At 38.6% G+C, this 15,525-nt stretch overlaps 1 protein-coding gene across 3 annotated transcripts in view; it reads left to right on the top strand.

Moving 5' to 3' along the window:
- The window catches only part of GALNT1 (polypeptide N-acetylgalactosaminyltransferase 1), a 184,780-nt gene that overhangs the window by 114,598 nt on the left and 54,657 nt on the right, over nucleotides 1-15,525 (top strand). For all 3 annotated transcript variants that reach the window (XM_079943525.1, XM_079943526.1, XM_079943524.1), the window contains one exon: nucleotides 10,419-10,593. In XM_079943525.1, coding sequence (XP_079799651.1) covers nucleotides 10,419-10,593 — 175 coding nt within the window. The remainder of the gene's footprint in view (nucleotides 1-10,418; nucleotides 10,594-15,525) is intronic.

Below are 15,525 nucleotides of genomic sequence, written 5' to 3'. Positions count from 1 at the left end.
TAGCTGGAACTACCAAAATTGTACCGGAGACTAGTCTAGTGTCATAATGCTGAGTGGAGCGTTAAAATTGCATTATCAAATATGAGAGAGAGTTCTCCAGCCTTCCCATCTCAGTCCTAAGGGAAGAAGTCATTTTAGGTAGATGTGGTCTGGTGAGTTTGTTTTGTTAATGCTGTAGATAGCTCCAGTTAGCACTTTTAGGGAGAGCTTATGAAAAGATCAGGCTATAAAATCTGGGCTGCAGTGAGAACACTGCAGTATCTGATACGGAAAAGGAAGGAAACACAAATATGAAGGACCTAGTTTGGAAGACTGACATTCTTGACAGAGGACACCTGAAAAATTCAGTTTCAGACTCTCTGTGTTTAAACCAAAAAAACAAATGCTGCCTTTTATTTTTTTTTAAACAAAATGAAAATGACTTTGCATTGTGGATCAGTAATTCAGCTATTCTGCGCTCTGAACTCTCTGTGATTAGTTATAGAATATCTGGCTAAACAGTAATTCTATTTTTAGGAATTATTTGTGAATGATTACTGTTTTATTTGAATATGTAGCCACATTTAAATATCTTGCACTTTTATAATGAAAGCACCTGGTCCCTTAAAATTTACAATCTAAAATTATTTATTTGTATTGGTAGGTGTGCCTACTTATTGTAATTTTTACAGATGGGATTGTGTAACCAGTTCTCTTTATTTCATGGGAAATCTGCCTAAAATTAGGCTCAGTTGCTAACACTGGACTTTAGTAATACCTAGGCTAACCCCTGACTTTTTAATTTTCACCTTCCCCATCATTTTTTTCCTATTAATTTGTTGACTTTCCTGGTTTCCTTTATGGCCCTGCTGTTTAGTAAGTTTGTTGGGTGACAAGAGCTATAACTCTGTCAACATTTAAATCAAATCAAAGGTATTGCCATTCACCAGTAAGAAACTAGCATAATTCTTGTCCCAAATGGAACAGATTAACTTTACCCTCACTCCACCTTAATTCGTTACCATTTATAGTGGGAGCTCATGGTGTTCTGTCTTAAATGCAAAGGCATGAAAAGTAAGAAAGACTGGGACCTCTGTAGTAGGTGAAGACACACTTAGTGAATGTTTTTTAAACTCTGATATGTGCTGGGCAGTGTGCTACGTGCTAGTGACATACACTTCAACAATACAAAAAAGTTCCTCCCTTTGGGGAATCCCAATCCAACAGGAGAGAAAGAATATGGTAAAATAGTGATATGATAGATAGCATACTAGAGATGTGCATGAGAGCAGGAGGAAGGAACACCGTGGGGCATCTGAGAAGGTGCAGCAAGGAAGTGTAATGCTCAAGCTGTAGTATCAGGGTGAGCAGGTGTTTGTTAGGTTTGATGGGTGAGGGGAATACCTTCCAAGCAAAGGAGAGAAGCATGTGCAAGATAAGCAAGTGAGAGACAGAGTTGATGGATAGGAGAATGTGAGGAAAGAGCATGGGACGAAGCTGGGAGGTTAGCAGAGGCCACATCACAGGAGGCCTTTTATGACATGCTAAGGGTTTTGGACTAAATCCTGTAGGTGAGGCATGACATTGAAGGATTTTTTTGGCTGCGTCAGGTCTTAGTTGCGGCATGCGGGATCTTTTGTTGCGGTGCACGGGCTTCTCTCCAGTTGTGGTGCGCAGGCTCCAAGGCACATGGGCTCTGTGGTTTGTGGCATGCAGGCTCTCTAGTTGAGGCCCGCGAGCTCAGTAGTTGTGGCGTGAGGGTTTAGTTGCCTTGCAGCATGTGGGATCTTAGTTCCCTGACCAGGGATTGAACCCTTGTCGCCTGCATTGTAAGGCAGATTGTTTACCACTGGACCACCAGGGAAGTCCCACTGAAGGATTTTAAACAAGGAAATCAGTAACCTGATGGGATCCAGACTTTCAGAAGGAAGTTTGGTGGTCACGTGGCTGATGTATTGGCTTGGTGTTTAAAAGCCAAAGTTCCTTCGGTTTTTAAATAAAAATAAAAGACACATTTTTCATTTTCACCAAGAGCTTTATTGAACAACATAATGACAGTTTTGTACCACTACCTTCTGCCATTTTTCAGGCAACTTCATAATTCCATCTTCCCAAAATTTTTTATCTTTTTGAGCAAAGAACTCTTTCAGGTGCCTTTTACAGTCTTCCAGGGGATTGAAATTTTTTCCATTAAGAGACTTTTGTAAAGACCGAAATAAATGGAAATCTGAAGGTGCAATTGGTGAATATGGCGGGTGAATCAGAACTTCCCAGCCAAGCTGTGAAAGTTTTTGCCTGGTCATCAAAGAAACATGTGGTTTTGCGTTAATCCTGATGGAAAATCATGCATTTTCTTTTGACTAATTCTGGACCCTTTTCGTCGAGTGCTGCTTTCAGTTGGTCTAATTGGGAGCAGTACTTGTTGGAATTAATCGTTTGGTTTCTGGAAGGGGCTCATAATAGAGGACTCCCTTCCAATCCCAACATCATCTTCTTTGGATGAAGACCAGCCTTCGGTGTGATTGGTGGTGGTTCATTCACTTGCCCCACGATCTCTTCCATTCCACATTATTGTATAGTATCCACTTTTCATCGCCTGTCACAATTTGTTTTAAAAACGGAACATTTCAGCAGAGAATCTCATGCGGAAATACGGTCAAGAAGGGTTTTTTTCGCTTAATTTACGTGGAACCCAAACATCAAAACGATTTACATAACCAGGCTGGTGCAAATGATTTCAGCGCTTGATTTGGATATTTTGAGTATTGGCTATCTCCCACGTGATATAACATTGATTGTTCTCAATTAATGTCTCGATTTGATCCTTATCAACTTCAACTGGTCTCCCCGACCTTGGAGCATCGTCCAGCAAAAAGTCTCCAGCACAAAACTTCGCAGACCACTTTTGACATGTTTGATCAGTCACAGCACCTTCTCCATACGCTGCACAAATATTTTTTTGTGTTTCAGTTACATTTTTACCTTTCTTGTAATAATAAAGCATAATATGCCAAAAATGTTGCTTTTTTTTCTTCTGTGTTCAATATTAAAATGGCTACACAAAAATGCACAGATTTTGATAAGTTTTTTTTTTTAATGCATGACATATGACAGCTGTCACAATACAGTCTAACAAAAATGTTTCAAATGGGGCTTCCCTGGTGGCGCAGTGGTTGAGAGTCCGCCTGCCGATGCAGGGGACACGGGTTCGTGCCCCGGTCTGGGAAGATCCCACGTGCCGCGGAGCGGCTGGGCCCGTGAGCCATGGCTGCTGAGCCTGCGCGTCCAGAGCCTGTGCTCCGCAATGGGAGAGGCCACAACAGTGAGAGGCCCGAGTACCACCAAAAAAAAAAAAATGTTTCAAATGAAGTTAAAGACAACTAAGCACTACTAGAGCCATCGTATGGGAAAAACCAAACAAACTTTTTGGCCAACCCAATACTAGAAGGGAGTGAGACGGCAGAGACTGGTTGTGAGGCCGTTGGGAAGGTTTGGAGAAGTTCTTGGGGCCTACACTAAAATGACACTGGAGATGGAGAGGAAATAAAATATATGAGAAGTTTGTAAATAGTGGCGTTTACATAGCATGGGGAGTCACTGAATGTAGGTAATAATGGAAAGTGAAAAGCCTAAGATGACTCTTAGGTCTTCCTCTTTGGATGAATTGATACGAGGTGGGGCCCCCAGAGGTGGAGTGGCTTTGGTGAGAAGGCAGAAGGATGAGTTACGTTTGGAGCGTTTAACATTGGGGTGTTGGGAGGGATGTTCTGCAGCAGAGGGTGGCTGGCTGGGGTAGAGCATGTGGGCAGCATGTGGGCAGCAGTGTGGGCTCCAGCAGTGTGTGGATGTTGGAAGAGACAGGCCAGTGTTGGAGAGGATCATGGAGAGTCAGCAAAGGGAAATAAGGCTTCTGGAAGTCAGAGTAGGGGGAGAAGCCAGAGGGAGTGGGGTCATGGAAATCCAGGAGTGATGTTTGTTCAGAGATTTTACCTGAGATGAAGAAGTGGTTCTGATGTGTTTCCCAGCAGGGGGTTTCTTGTGACCCTAGCAAGTGCCATTTCAGTGCCAGTGGATTTGATATTACTGATGTGTAGCTTATCCTTTTGGGAAGCTTCCACACAAAGAGATAGTACAGTAGTTTAAAAGAAAGGAATGGAGCCAAAGTTGGTTTTCTATGAATGTATGTATTTTTTATGTATGTTGAGGGAGAGGTTTAAGATATAAAGTAATGAAGTAATACTTGAAAGAGCCAATTCTCAGCAGATGAGACAGTGTGGTGTCAACCATAAGAAAAGGATTATCCTTGAAGAGGATTCTAAGGTTAATACAGTTTTGGAAAACCACTAGTAGCATGAGCATCAAGGAAAAGGAGTAGCTTTTATACAAAGTACAGAAGTACAAAGTAAAGGAGAAATGGTGTGAAGGTAACAATGTGGAGCTATGAGAGAGCGTCGTTACCTCCTGGGAGACAGAGAATGAAAGTTGTTGAGGGTTGTGAGGTTAATGGGCTCTGGGGAAGAGCTGGATTTAAGTCTGGTAGATGGGGCCCCTGTTGAGACAAGACGTATTGATAGAAGCTTTATAATGGCCTGGGGGCATCAGGGTGTTGTGTGGGACAGACTGAGAAGGCCGTGAGCAGTGGAAGAATGAGAGAAGCACTGAGCAGTAAGCCAAGAGGTGAGTTAATAGCTGAAGGGAGAGACTTGGAGAGGCCAGCGGTTCCAGATGGGGCCCTAGAGCATCCATTTTCAAACTGTGTTCCATGTAGCCTTAAGGCATTGAAGGGAAAGAGTGAGGAAATGATTTAGGGAAGGGGGACAATTGATGCTAAGCAAGAACAATTTGAAAAATCTGCTCTGATGTGAAGTTTCAGTGCAGTGGGCGCTGAGAGGTCTCGAGTAGCATCAGAGGCCTAAGGTTGTTAAGGCTCTCAACATAAGGCTGCTGAGGAATTGTGGTGCCACTGAACAGATCTTTCACTAAAATTGTTGGGAGAGGGTTGATAGGTGATGGCATCAAGGATGTGGACCTTCTTAGTGGAATTAGCAAGTACAGTCAGTGACCTAGAGGAATGTAGGTCTCTTTTGATAGAACACATAAGGTCTCCAGGATATTCGTTTTCTATGGCATTTGAAAAACCAAATCAAAACAAAAAAGCAAAAAAATAATGAGCAGATAGAACACTCCAGAGCAGTTGTCTCAGTATTGTAAGGACCTCATTTCTGAACTTCTTTGAACTGCTTTACAGTGCCAATTTGGTGAAATTTACCAAATTCTGTTCTTTATACTATTGTGTACAAAAAGGTGTCTTATTTTTAAGCAGAATGGATTCGTTATCCTTATGATAATGCTTATAAGATTATCGTTGATATATTTAGTTTTCTAGGATTCTTACATTTACTTGTTACTTGCCTGCGTCAGGTAACAACAGGCCAGTCTTTGGTGTTTCAGAGGGTTGGTTTTGTTTTGTTTTATTTTATTTTCCTGAGCATTCTCTCTCATAGTTTTATTCTTGTATTTTATACCCCAGACTATCTGAGAATAGCAAAATTCTTCTGTTGCTGGAGGATTAGATTAGATTCCCTTTGAAAAAACACGGTTAGTGTGGGTTATGTCTTGGGAATATTTTTGCAACTCTTCTGCTTTTTAGAATTAACTCATTCATTCAGTTTATGGATTTGTATGTTGCATAGACTATTCAATATTTTTACAGATGCAATTTCAAGTAGGAATTAATCCTTTCTGCCAGCACTGTACTTGATTTTCAGATTATTAAAATGTTGATTATTCAAGTTTTCATGTACTTCTGCTAGAATTATTTCAGTTGTCAAACAGTAGGAAAAGTTTGAGAACATATTTTATAGAAGAAACTTCTGATGATTAAAAACTTAAAAATATTGTTAGTAAAGGCTTTCAGAAACTCTTTATTACAGACTTTTAGTGTGCTTAGAGTTTTATCTGAACACATTACAAATGAATATAAAATTGGAATGAGGGTTGAAACTGACAGGTGTTGAGGTAGCAGAGAGTTATCAATGAATTTTGTTATATGCAATAATATTTTGATGTTAAAAAAATCAGGTAATTTGCTTTGTTTATAGAATACATATTATATACACTAAGAAAGCAAAAACATTTCAGTTATTGTAAGCCACATGCCAATTTCAGAGATGTTAAAATATGGGAAAAAATATTTTGGAATAAGTGAAATATAGTGCATAAAAATAGTAAAGATAGTTGTATAATAAGGTAAGAAAATTGTTTGGGAGAAATGATTTTAGCCTTTTATCTTCCCCATCTTCCCCAAATGGGTATCATGTAACTTTATACCTCCTTATTCCACTTCCATGAGAAAAATACAAACTAGAAATTTGTAAGGTTTATTAAAACACATTCATAGGTATGTCATGTGGTTTGTATATGTGAATTTTATTTGGCGGCATTCAGAGTGAACCTGTAGTTTTTTCGAAAATTAAATTTTCTAAAACATGAAACTTCTGTACATTGTCATGTAAATGAAGTTTAAAGTGCATAATAAAATGTTCTCACATAATACTTTGGAATAACACCTTAGTCACCCCCTTGTCAAAGTTGATTTGATTTTTAGAAATGATCTGCCTATAAAATTTTATGGCAATGAAAGTTTGTTTTTCAGTTCGGGAAATGATAATATCCAAACCCATTTCATTTGCTTTCAAGCAAGTTTCACTGAACTCTTTTTTAATTTACATGAAAGACTGGTAAGTAGAATACAAGGAAAGTTAATGCTTACTATCTTCTTTGTTAGTTGCTTTTTAGTACTGCAAGTGTATTAGTAGTAAAAATATTCACTAGCTAGTTGCATTTTATCCTGGCATCTTTGCCAAAGAAAATTAGTTTACTGGTTGGTGTAATTCTTCAGGATATTATAATTTCTAAATTAGAGTATTGTGGTGGATTCTGTGAGTCATGCAGTAGTCATATAACTTTTGATTAATGGCCATTTTAAATGCGGCTCTGAGATCTCATGTGTATCAGTAGGTTAAAGTATATAATGTGGGTATTATACCAGATATTTAGATTATTAGTAAGTACCAGGTGACCAAATTTGTAAAATATTGCAGCCAGGAGGATTTTATATGTTGTACAGTTTTGCCTAATTCTTTAAGACCTCAAGGCTAGAGTTTTACTTCACTGTGATGGGGCAGGATTTTAACTTTCTGGTCATAACAGTCTCTCAGGCTGTAAGCAATCAAGTTTATACTTACTGGTTCTTACAGTAATAATTTCTTGAGTGCTCCTTCATGCTCCCCCAATCCTCATGGAAAATTTCCAAACATAAACAAAAGTAGAGAAAAATAGAAAATTGATCTCCCATATACCCATCATCTGGCTTCAACAGTTATCAACTCAAAGCTAGTCTTGTGGCATAGATACATGGATACCTCTTTCTTTTTGTCCTCCCCACCCCCCATTTTTGGTTGTGTTGAAGAAGAAGAAATTGCTTTCTTTGTTTTCTCCAGTTTCCCACAGTCAGGATTTGCATCCCTTTAATGTTTTTTTTTTATCATTTCCTCTGTCCCCTATATTTCCTGTGAATTGGTAAGTAAGTCCAGAGGCTTGATCAGATTCAGGATCTACCCCACCCTGCCCCCAGCAAAAATATGTTATAGATGGTGTTCTGTATAACTTAATATTCAATTAAAAAACTGAGTAGTGTGAAAATGTTTCCATTTTAACTTTTCTTTAAAGCATCATCTTATGCTAAAATAGGGCACAGGTAACTGAAGGATATTTATAATCAGGGCCACTAGATGTCTCCCACCTACTCTTCAGGTTATCTGTGCCATGCAGATAAAATAACTGTTACCTCTAGAACTGCACTGCTTCATACTGACCCCTGAATGTCCCAACCCCCAAATCTGTTAATTACTCTTTATTTTCAGAGACAGGTAAGTAAGAATTGACTCTGAGAGTTTTATAATTTATGATTTTTAAAGTTTTAAAAGCTTATATAGGCATTATACTTCTGTACTTACAGTTTTTATTACACTTGGCATTGAAAATTTTTGTCACTGAGAATTTTTTAATTCTTATATTTAAAGAGCTTACTTGACAAAAATTAGCCGGGATTTGTTTTTAAAAATTGTATTATAGGGCTTCCCTGGTGGCACAGTGGTTGAGAGTCCACCTGCCGATGCAGGGGACATGGGTTCGTGCCCCAGCCCGGGAAGATCCCACATGCCACGGAGCGGCTGGGCCCGTGAGCCATGGCTGCTGAGCCTGCGCGTCTGGAGCCTGTGCTCCACAACGGGAGAGGCCACAACAGAGGCCTGCGTAAAGCAAAAAAAAAAAACCAAAAACATTGTATTACAAGAGTTTCCTATAATTTATTTCCTAATATTTTAACTTCCTTCCTGGAATCACAGTTCATTGTGAGAATGGGGAAAGTTATTATCCCCCATTTTTTTCCTTGATAGTCCTCTAGAATAGATTTTATATTCTAGACAGAGTTTTTGAAGACACAGTGAATAATATTCTGCAGCTCTGGTATTGGTAGGTTGCTTTGTACCCCATCTGAACAGTCATCCTGTAGGTCAGCTTTACCAACTAGAGCTGTTCTTGGGCAGATGAAGCTAGGCTGAAATGAGCTGGTTTGTCTACTGCCTTGATGTCTTCATTTTTGTCCAGAGACTTTCGGGGATGCCTAAAAAACAAACTGTAGGAGAATAAAACTTTCAGCTTTAAAAATAAACAGGTAATGTACAAAACAGATATTTTCATCCCATTCTTATCCTTACCTCATTTTCTACCCATCCCTCTTAGATGGGAAGTTTAACAATTTTTTTCGAATTTAATATATTCTAGAACATATTTTTCTTGGAACACTTTTCAGCATCTCAAAAGCATATAGCAAGGAACAAGGTTTGGGAATTGCTGATCAGGAATATTATTCTTTTTACTAATATAGCCGGTCCTCCATATCCGTGGGTTATACAGAGGCCTGACCGTACCACACCTTTTTATATAAGGGACTTGTGCATCTGTGGATTTTGGTATCTGCAGGGCAGGGTGAGGGTGGTGTCTTGGAACCAGTCCCCCATGGATACTGAGGGACAACTGTATATTACGAGATAACATTACTTCTGATTAGAATTATATTTCTTTTTTTTCATTAATAAGGTTATTTACTAGATATATTTCAAATATGTAATCTACATATATGGAATACATAATTTTAACACATTCCACTTAGCATTTTTAAAAATGAAGCATTTTTCTAGCCCACAAAGGAAATGTTAATACCTTTCAAAAGGTAGGAAGTTTAAGCCACATGAGGGTAGAGAACATGTAATGTCTTGTCTGCACTGATCTCAGTGCCTGGCACAGTGGCTGCTATGATGTAGGTGCTCATTAAATATTTATTGTTGGAAGGCTGTATTTTCTCACAAGTGCAATAAAATAAAAAAGTTTACAATGAATGTTTGAACAAATAAAAAGCTCAAAGCATAAAAGAAAGTCAAAATAAAAGAAATTCTCAAGAATTATATTTCTTGATGCTCCACCTTGCATAATGCTTATTATAATGTCTACTATTGTCAATTCTAGGATTTCATTTTGACTTATTTTGAATAACACTTTTACTCACATATTAATTTAGCATATGGTTATAAAATGCCTGTAAAACAATGCTAAACTCCACAGAAGGTACATGAATGAACAAAAAACTCCAGCTAAAAAAGAGATCATAATCTAGTTAGGGGAGGGTGTCATAGGCAGGTTTAGCGATCATAATAAGAGAGAACTATTGATTAGAGACATAGAGCCCTGGATGTATGTAGTAGTCAAGAGTAGTAAATTGTCACTCTAGAGAGATGCAGAAAAGCTGCAGGAGAGAAGCTGTTTTAGCTGGGCCTTGAAGGACAAGTGTGAGTTTGGTATTGCAGAGGTAGAGGTAGGAAGGAGAAGACAAGGGAGGGGCCAGTGTGAGCAAAGGCATCAACGCAAGAAGACATGAGGCACATGGAGGAAAGTAGTGGGTGCTGTTGGACTGGAGGATGAGGATCCGGGGGGTGGGAGGTGGAGACCCCAGCAAGTGGTGGGTTTGGGAAGTTAGATTAAATTTCCTATTAAAGAGATTGGCCTCTAGGAGACCATGAGAATAACACAATGAAGGCTATGCTTTAGGGAGATTAATGTGGTAACGATATCCGAGATGGGAGTGCCAAGGCCATGAAGTGATTCAGGTGAGTGGTGCAAAGTGAGGAGGTCTTGAGTCAGGACGAGGTGTGGAAGCGGAGGAAAAGGCGGCCCCTAGGCCGTGTCTCAGACTGGGAGAGGATGGGCTCAGAAATGGCTCTGGTTGTTGAGGACATAGTTTAAACTCAAATGTTATTAAACAGAAACATGAATCAATTGTTATACAATTAATGTTAGTTAAGTTTCCTCCTTATTCTTAGTTCTAGAGCCAGTACAAAAGCCTCATGAAGGTCCTGGAGAAATGGGGAAACCAGTCGTCATTCCTAAAGAGGATCAAGAAAAGATGAAAGAGATGTTTAAAATCAATCAGTTCAATTTAATGGCAAGTGAGATGATTGCACTCAACAGATCTTTACCAGATGTTAGGTTAGAAGGGTAAGTACCTAGTGTGGTCCTAATAGTATTTAATATGAATGAAAAATATGTTATGAATTCCCAATAAATTGCACTTTAGTGTTGACTCTTCTTAAAGTGATTGTTACATCACTAAGTTACTACTTACCCCCCCACTTAAATAATTAAATGCTGATAAAATAATACCTCAAGTTCTAGTGATCATTGGGACTATATATTTCAGGCTTTGGAAGATAATTGTTTATCTTGATAGATTAGTAGGGATTTTAAACTTCATTAACAAAACATTTATATAGTTAATTTTTTAATTTGAATTCTATTTTATTTTTTTTATACAGCAGGTTCTTATTAGTTATCTGTTTTATACATATTAGTGTATACATGTCAGTCGCAATCTCCCAGTTCATCCCACCCACCCACCCCCGCCACTTTCCCCCCTTGGTGTATATAATTAATTTTTTACAAGATTCTTTTAAGTTGTGTGTAACTTAAAACGGTGAAGTATACAGTCATAAGCATACAGATTACTGAATTTTTACATATGTATGTACCTGTCTAACCATCATCCAAATCAACTTACAGAACATTTCCATCACCCCTGAAAGATCTCTTGTGTTCCATTCCAGTCAGTACTCCCACCCCCAGGGGCAGCCATTGTTTTGATCTCTAAACATAGATTAGCTTTGTCTTTCTTTGAACTGTTTATAAATGGACCCATACTGTTTATATTCTTTGGTGTCTCTGAGATCCATATTGTTGCATGTGTCAGAAACTTATTCTTGTCCATTGCAGTGTTGTGGTTTGTTATGTGAATATACCATAGTTTATTTACATGTTGATAGATATTTGTGTTGTTTCCACTTATTGACTATTGTGAATAAAGGCTATGGTGACATTTCTGTGCACATTTTAGGAAGACTTAAGCTCTCATTTCTATTTGGTGTACGTATTGGGGAAAGAAATAGGGTATACACTTAAGTAGCTTTAGCACGTGCTGCCAAACATTTTTCCAAGATGGTTGTAGAAACTTACACTCCTACCAGCAATATAAGGCCCAGTTGTGCCATACGAAGAAGGTAATACAAGGTATCTGGACTAGAGGACAACAGGCCCAGTTAAAAGCAAGGGAACTGTACAGAGAAAGGTAGATCAAGTGAACATATACATTCTAGCTATTGAGACCCCCTAGCCACCTTGCTTTCTGGGGCTCCCATTAATGCCAGCAGCCAGGCTTTATCCTTCCAGGCAGGAGATTGGAAGATCTTTATCAGCAGAATTGGACTAACCCTAGAGAAAAGCAAAACAACTGCAAACACTGACATCAGAGATTCTCCAACTTAATAGCATAGCCTCATCACTCCAGTGGAGTATACTCATAGTCAGTAAGCCTCACTTAAATATTCAGAGCTTATATTCAGTTTTTTGGCCTTCCATTTTTAGTAGTAGATGACCAAGGAATACTAGACATCACAGGAAACCCTCAAACATGTAAAGTATAATTCAAAACTTTAAGCAACTTGGAGGAAGCAAAGCCTGACTATTCAGGGGGAAGAAAACTTAAAAAGAAATAATTAGTAATCCCAATGAAATAAGAAAACATATTACAACCATAAAACAAGAATAGGATACCATTCAAAAGATAGACTGAGAGGGCTTCCCTGGTGGCACAGTGGTTGAGAGTCTGCCTGCCGATGCAGGGGACACGGATTCGTGCCCCGGTCCGGGAAGATCCCACATGCCGCGGAGCGCCTGGGCCTGTGAGCCATGGCCGCTGAGCCTGCGTGTCCAGAGCCTGTGCTCCGCAACGGGAGAGGCCACAGCAGTGAGAGGCCCACGTACCGCAAAAAAAAAAAAAAAAAAAAAAGACTGAGAGAACCAAAAAGAGCTTTTGGGAATTAAAACAAAACAAAACTCAATAGCAGGTTGGGAGGAAATCTTCCATAAAAATAGATCAAAGAGATGGACAATAGTAAAAGCTTATGAAATTGAATTGACCATCAATGAGGACCAATATTTGATTAATAGGAGTCTCAAAGAGAACAACAAAAAAGGTGAGGAGAGGGATAGGCAGGAGGGAAGGAGAAAATTTATCCACCAGATTTTCCAGAACTGGACTGTACAGGTTTTGGATTGAAAGACCATTAAGTTTTCAGGACAATAGATGAAAACAGACTGCACCCCCAAGGCATTGTGACTTTCAGAACACTGGCAATCATTCCCTGAAAAAGACCTCTTATAAGTTTCTCTTGAGAAGAGAGCAGATCACAATCAAAGGATTATTTATCAGAATATCTTCAAACTTCTCAGCAGCAACTCTGGAAACAAAGGAGCAAAATTCTAAAGGAAAATAACTTCCAACCTAGAATTCTGTATGCATCCAAATTAACAATAAAGTGCACAGGTTAAATAAGGACATTTTGGGAATGCAAGGTCTCAAAACATTGAACTGCCACCACATATCTTTTCTTGGGAAGTTACTGGCTTGTGCTCCACCAAAAGAGGACTTAAATCAAGGAAAAGGTTGACACAGGATGTAGAAGACGGGAGATCTGATGTGCGAGAGATGGTGGGAATCTCTGGAAGATGGTGTAAGGACAGCCACAGGTGAGAGTTGTGCAGGCAGAGAGGCAGCCAGCCCAGGTGGGAGCAGCTCAGAAAATGCTCACCAGGAAAGACTTCAAGGAGATGTTGAAGTCATACCTGATAAGGCTGGATGTCTTGGAGGGATTTAGACAATTGATGGAGAATTTGGGATTGAATTAGTAATAAGTACATAGAAAACCATCGCAAGAAAAAAATTAAACAATCATTAAATCCAGGGAAAATTTTTTAAAGTCGTTCAGAGAAGGCAAAGGTAATCATAGTTTATTACATGGCACAGCTGTGAATAAGTCATAATAAGGTAACCATTGAATATTGTGCATGTAAAAATTAAACTGAGGGGGTATAGAGTATTCATCCAGCAAATTGGTTAAGTGGACATCAGTCAAGAGAAGCTTCACTGTAAACTTAGATTTTCACAAACTGTGTACTTTCCTGAGTAATTTAAGAATTATTGAAGAAAGCTAGACTCCTCAGGGAAGTCTCAGTTAAATTCAGTGATGTCTCCATTAAAAAGAACCTTAACTATTATTGTTTATAGTAGAGTTGTTTTTGCGCTTTTAATAATTCCGCTAAATACATCACCACTCTCAACACATTTTATTGTTTATTTTTTAAAATCTTTTACATGGTTCTTGAAGATACTTTTACTAATGAGTAGCTTATAAGTATATTAAATATATTATAAACACTAGTTTTTGCACAGTGAACAACTTCATGATATAAAGATCAGTGTTTAAATGGTGTGATACGTGTGCTTGTGCACCAAATTTTGGGCTTGATGAGGACTTCTCAGACTTGAAAAAATCCTGCTTTGTGCTGGATTGCTAGTCCAGCTGCTAATACGCAGTCCTTCTGGCCAGCCATTGGGTCTCTGGGATAGGGCTGCTTCATGGGGTGGCACAAAGTCACTACTACCACTGAATAGCCATTTTTTGCCTTCTTGTTCCATTTCTGTGCTTTTATCCTTTTTTTAAAAAAGTTTTGAAAAACTTTTTATTATGGAAATTTTCAAATATATACAAAAATAGAGATAATAGTCTGAACCCTAATGTATGCATCACCTTGCTTCAACAGTTCCTAAAAGTTCTCTTTTATACCCTCTAAGATGTCCTGCAACAATCTCCTTCTCCTGGTATTTACACTTCTGTGTGGTCTCTTCCTGTGTTGTGCTAGGGTTGGTCTGTATGGCCAGCAGTACAAGTGATGGAGTGTCATTTTCAGGACTGGGTTATAAAATACACTGTGGTTTCCAATTTGGTCTTTTATTCTCACTTGGATCATTGACCCCGGGGTAAGCCAGCTGACATGACAGGAATGGCCCTGTGGAGAAGCCCACATGGTTTGTGGATTTTGGGGATCAACCAGGTGAGTGAGATTAGAAGCAGGTTTCCCAACCTCAGGCAAAGACCTAACCATTTGCAAATATTACAATATTTGTCTCTGAAAGATAGGACTCATAGAACAAAAAAAAAGGAAAGGGAAAAATCATGATACCATTTTTCATACCTAAAAAAAGTCTTAACAGTGATTCCTTGATAACATGAAATATCCAGTTAAATTTCCCTAGTTATGTCATATATTTTCCTTTTTTAAGAGTGTTTGTATCGGGATGCAGATAAGGTGCACACATTGCAACAGGTAGGTATCTATCTCAAGTGTCTCTTAGTCTGTAGGTTCCGTCTTCTTTTTTCCCTTACAGTTTATTATTTGAATACGAGGTAGAGCGTCTTATATCTTTCCTGACTCTGCATTTTGCTGATTGCTGGTGCCATTGATTGTGTTCTTCTGTTTCCTCTCTTCCCTGTAGATTGGTAGGTTAAAGGCGTTTTGTACCAATATCCTTGAAGTCAAGTAAGTTGTGACCTATTAGACAGGCCTATTATATGTCCCATCAGTCTGTTTTCTGTCATTGAAACTCCTATTAGCCAGGCATTGGACTGCTTGCATTGATTCTCTTAGTCCCTTTTATTTTTATCTTTTCTCATGTTTCTGTTCTACTTCCAGGGAGAAATGCTAGGCTACCTTTCAGCTATTCTTTTGAATTTTTTATTTGTTAAATTTTTAATTACTAAGTCGTTGCTGTTGTTTTCTGAATTAAAGATACAGACACAAAACCCTGCAACTTAACTTTTTTATTCACAGAAATATTTGTGAGATGTTTAGTATGTAACATTTTAATCTTTCTAGTTTTTAAAGTAATTTTAACTTTGGTTTACAAAATTATCAGTCCCATGAGGCAGGCTGCTGTTAAGTGGCTCAGAGAGATTGCTGTAGCCCAGAACAATTGAATCAGGTTTGAATCCAGGTCTTCTGACATTTAATTCCCTTCTTTCTCTGCCTAATTGCTAA

The sequence above is a fragment of the Stenella coeruleoalba genome (assembly GCF_951394435.1).
Source record: "Stenella coeruleoalba genome assembly, chromosome: 14".
NCBI lineage: Eukaryota > Metazoa > Chordata > Mammalia > Artiodactyla > Delphinidae > Stenella > Stenella coeruleoalba.
This window is presented reverse-complemented; position numbering and strand designations above follow the sequence as displayed.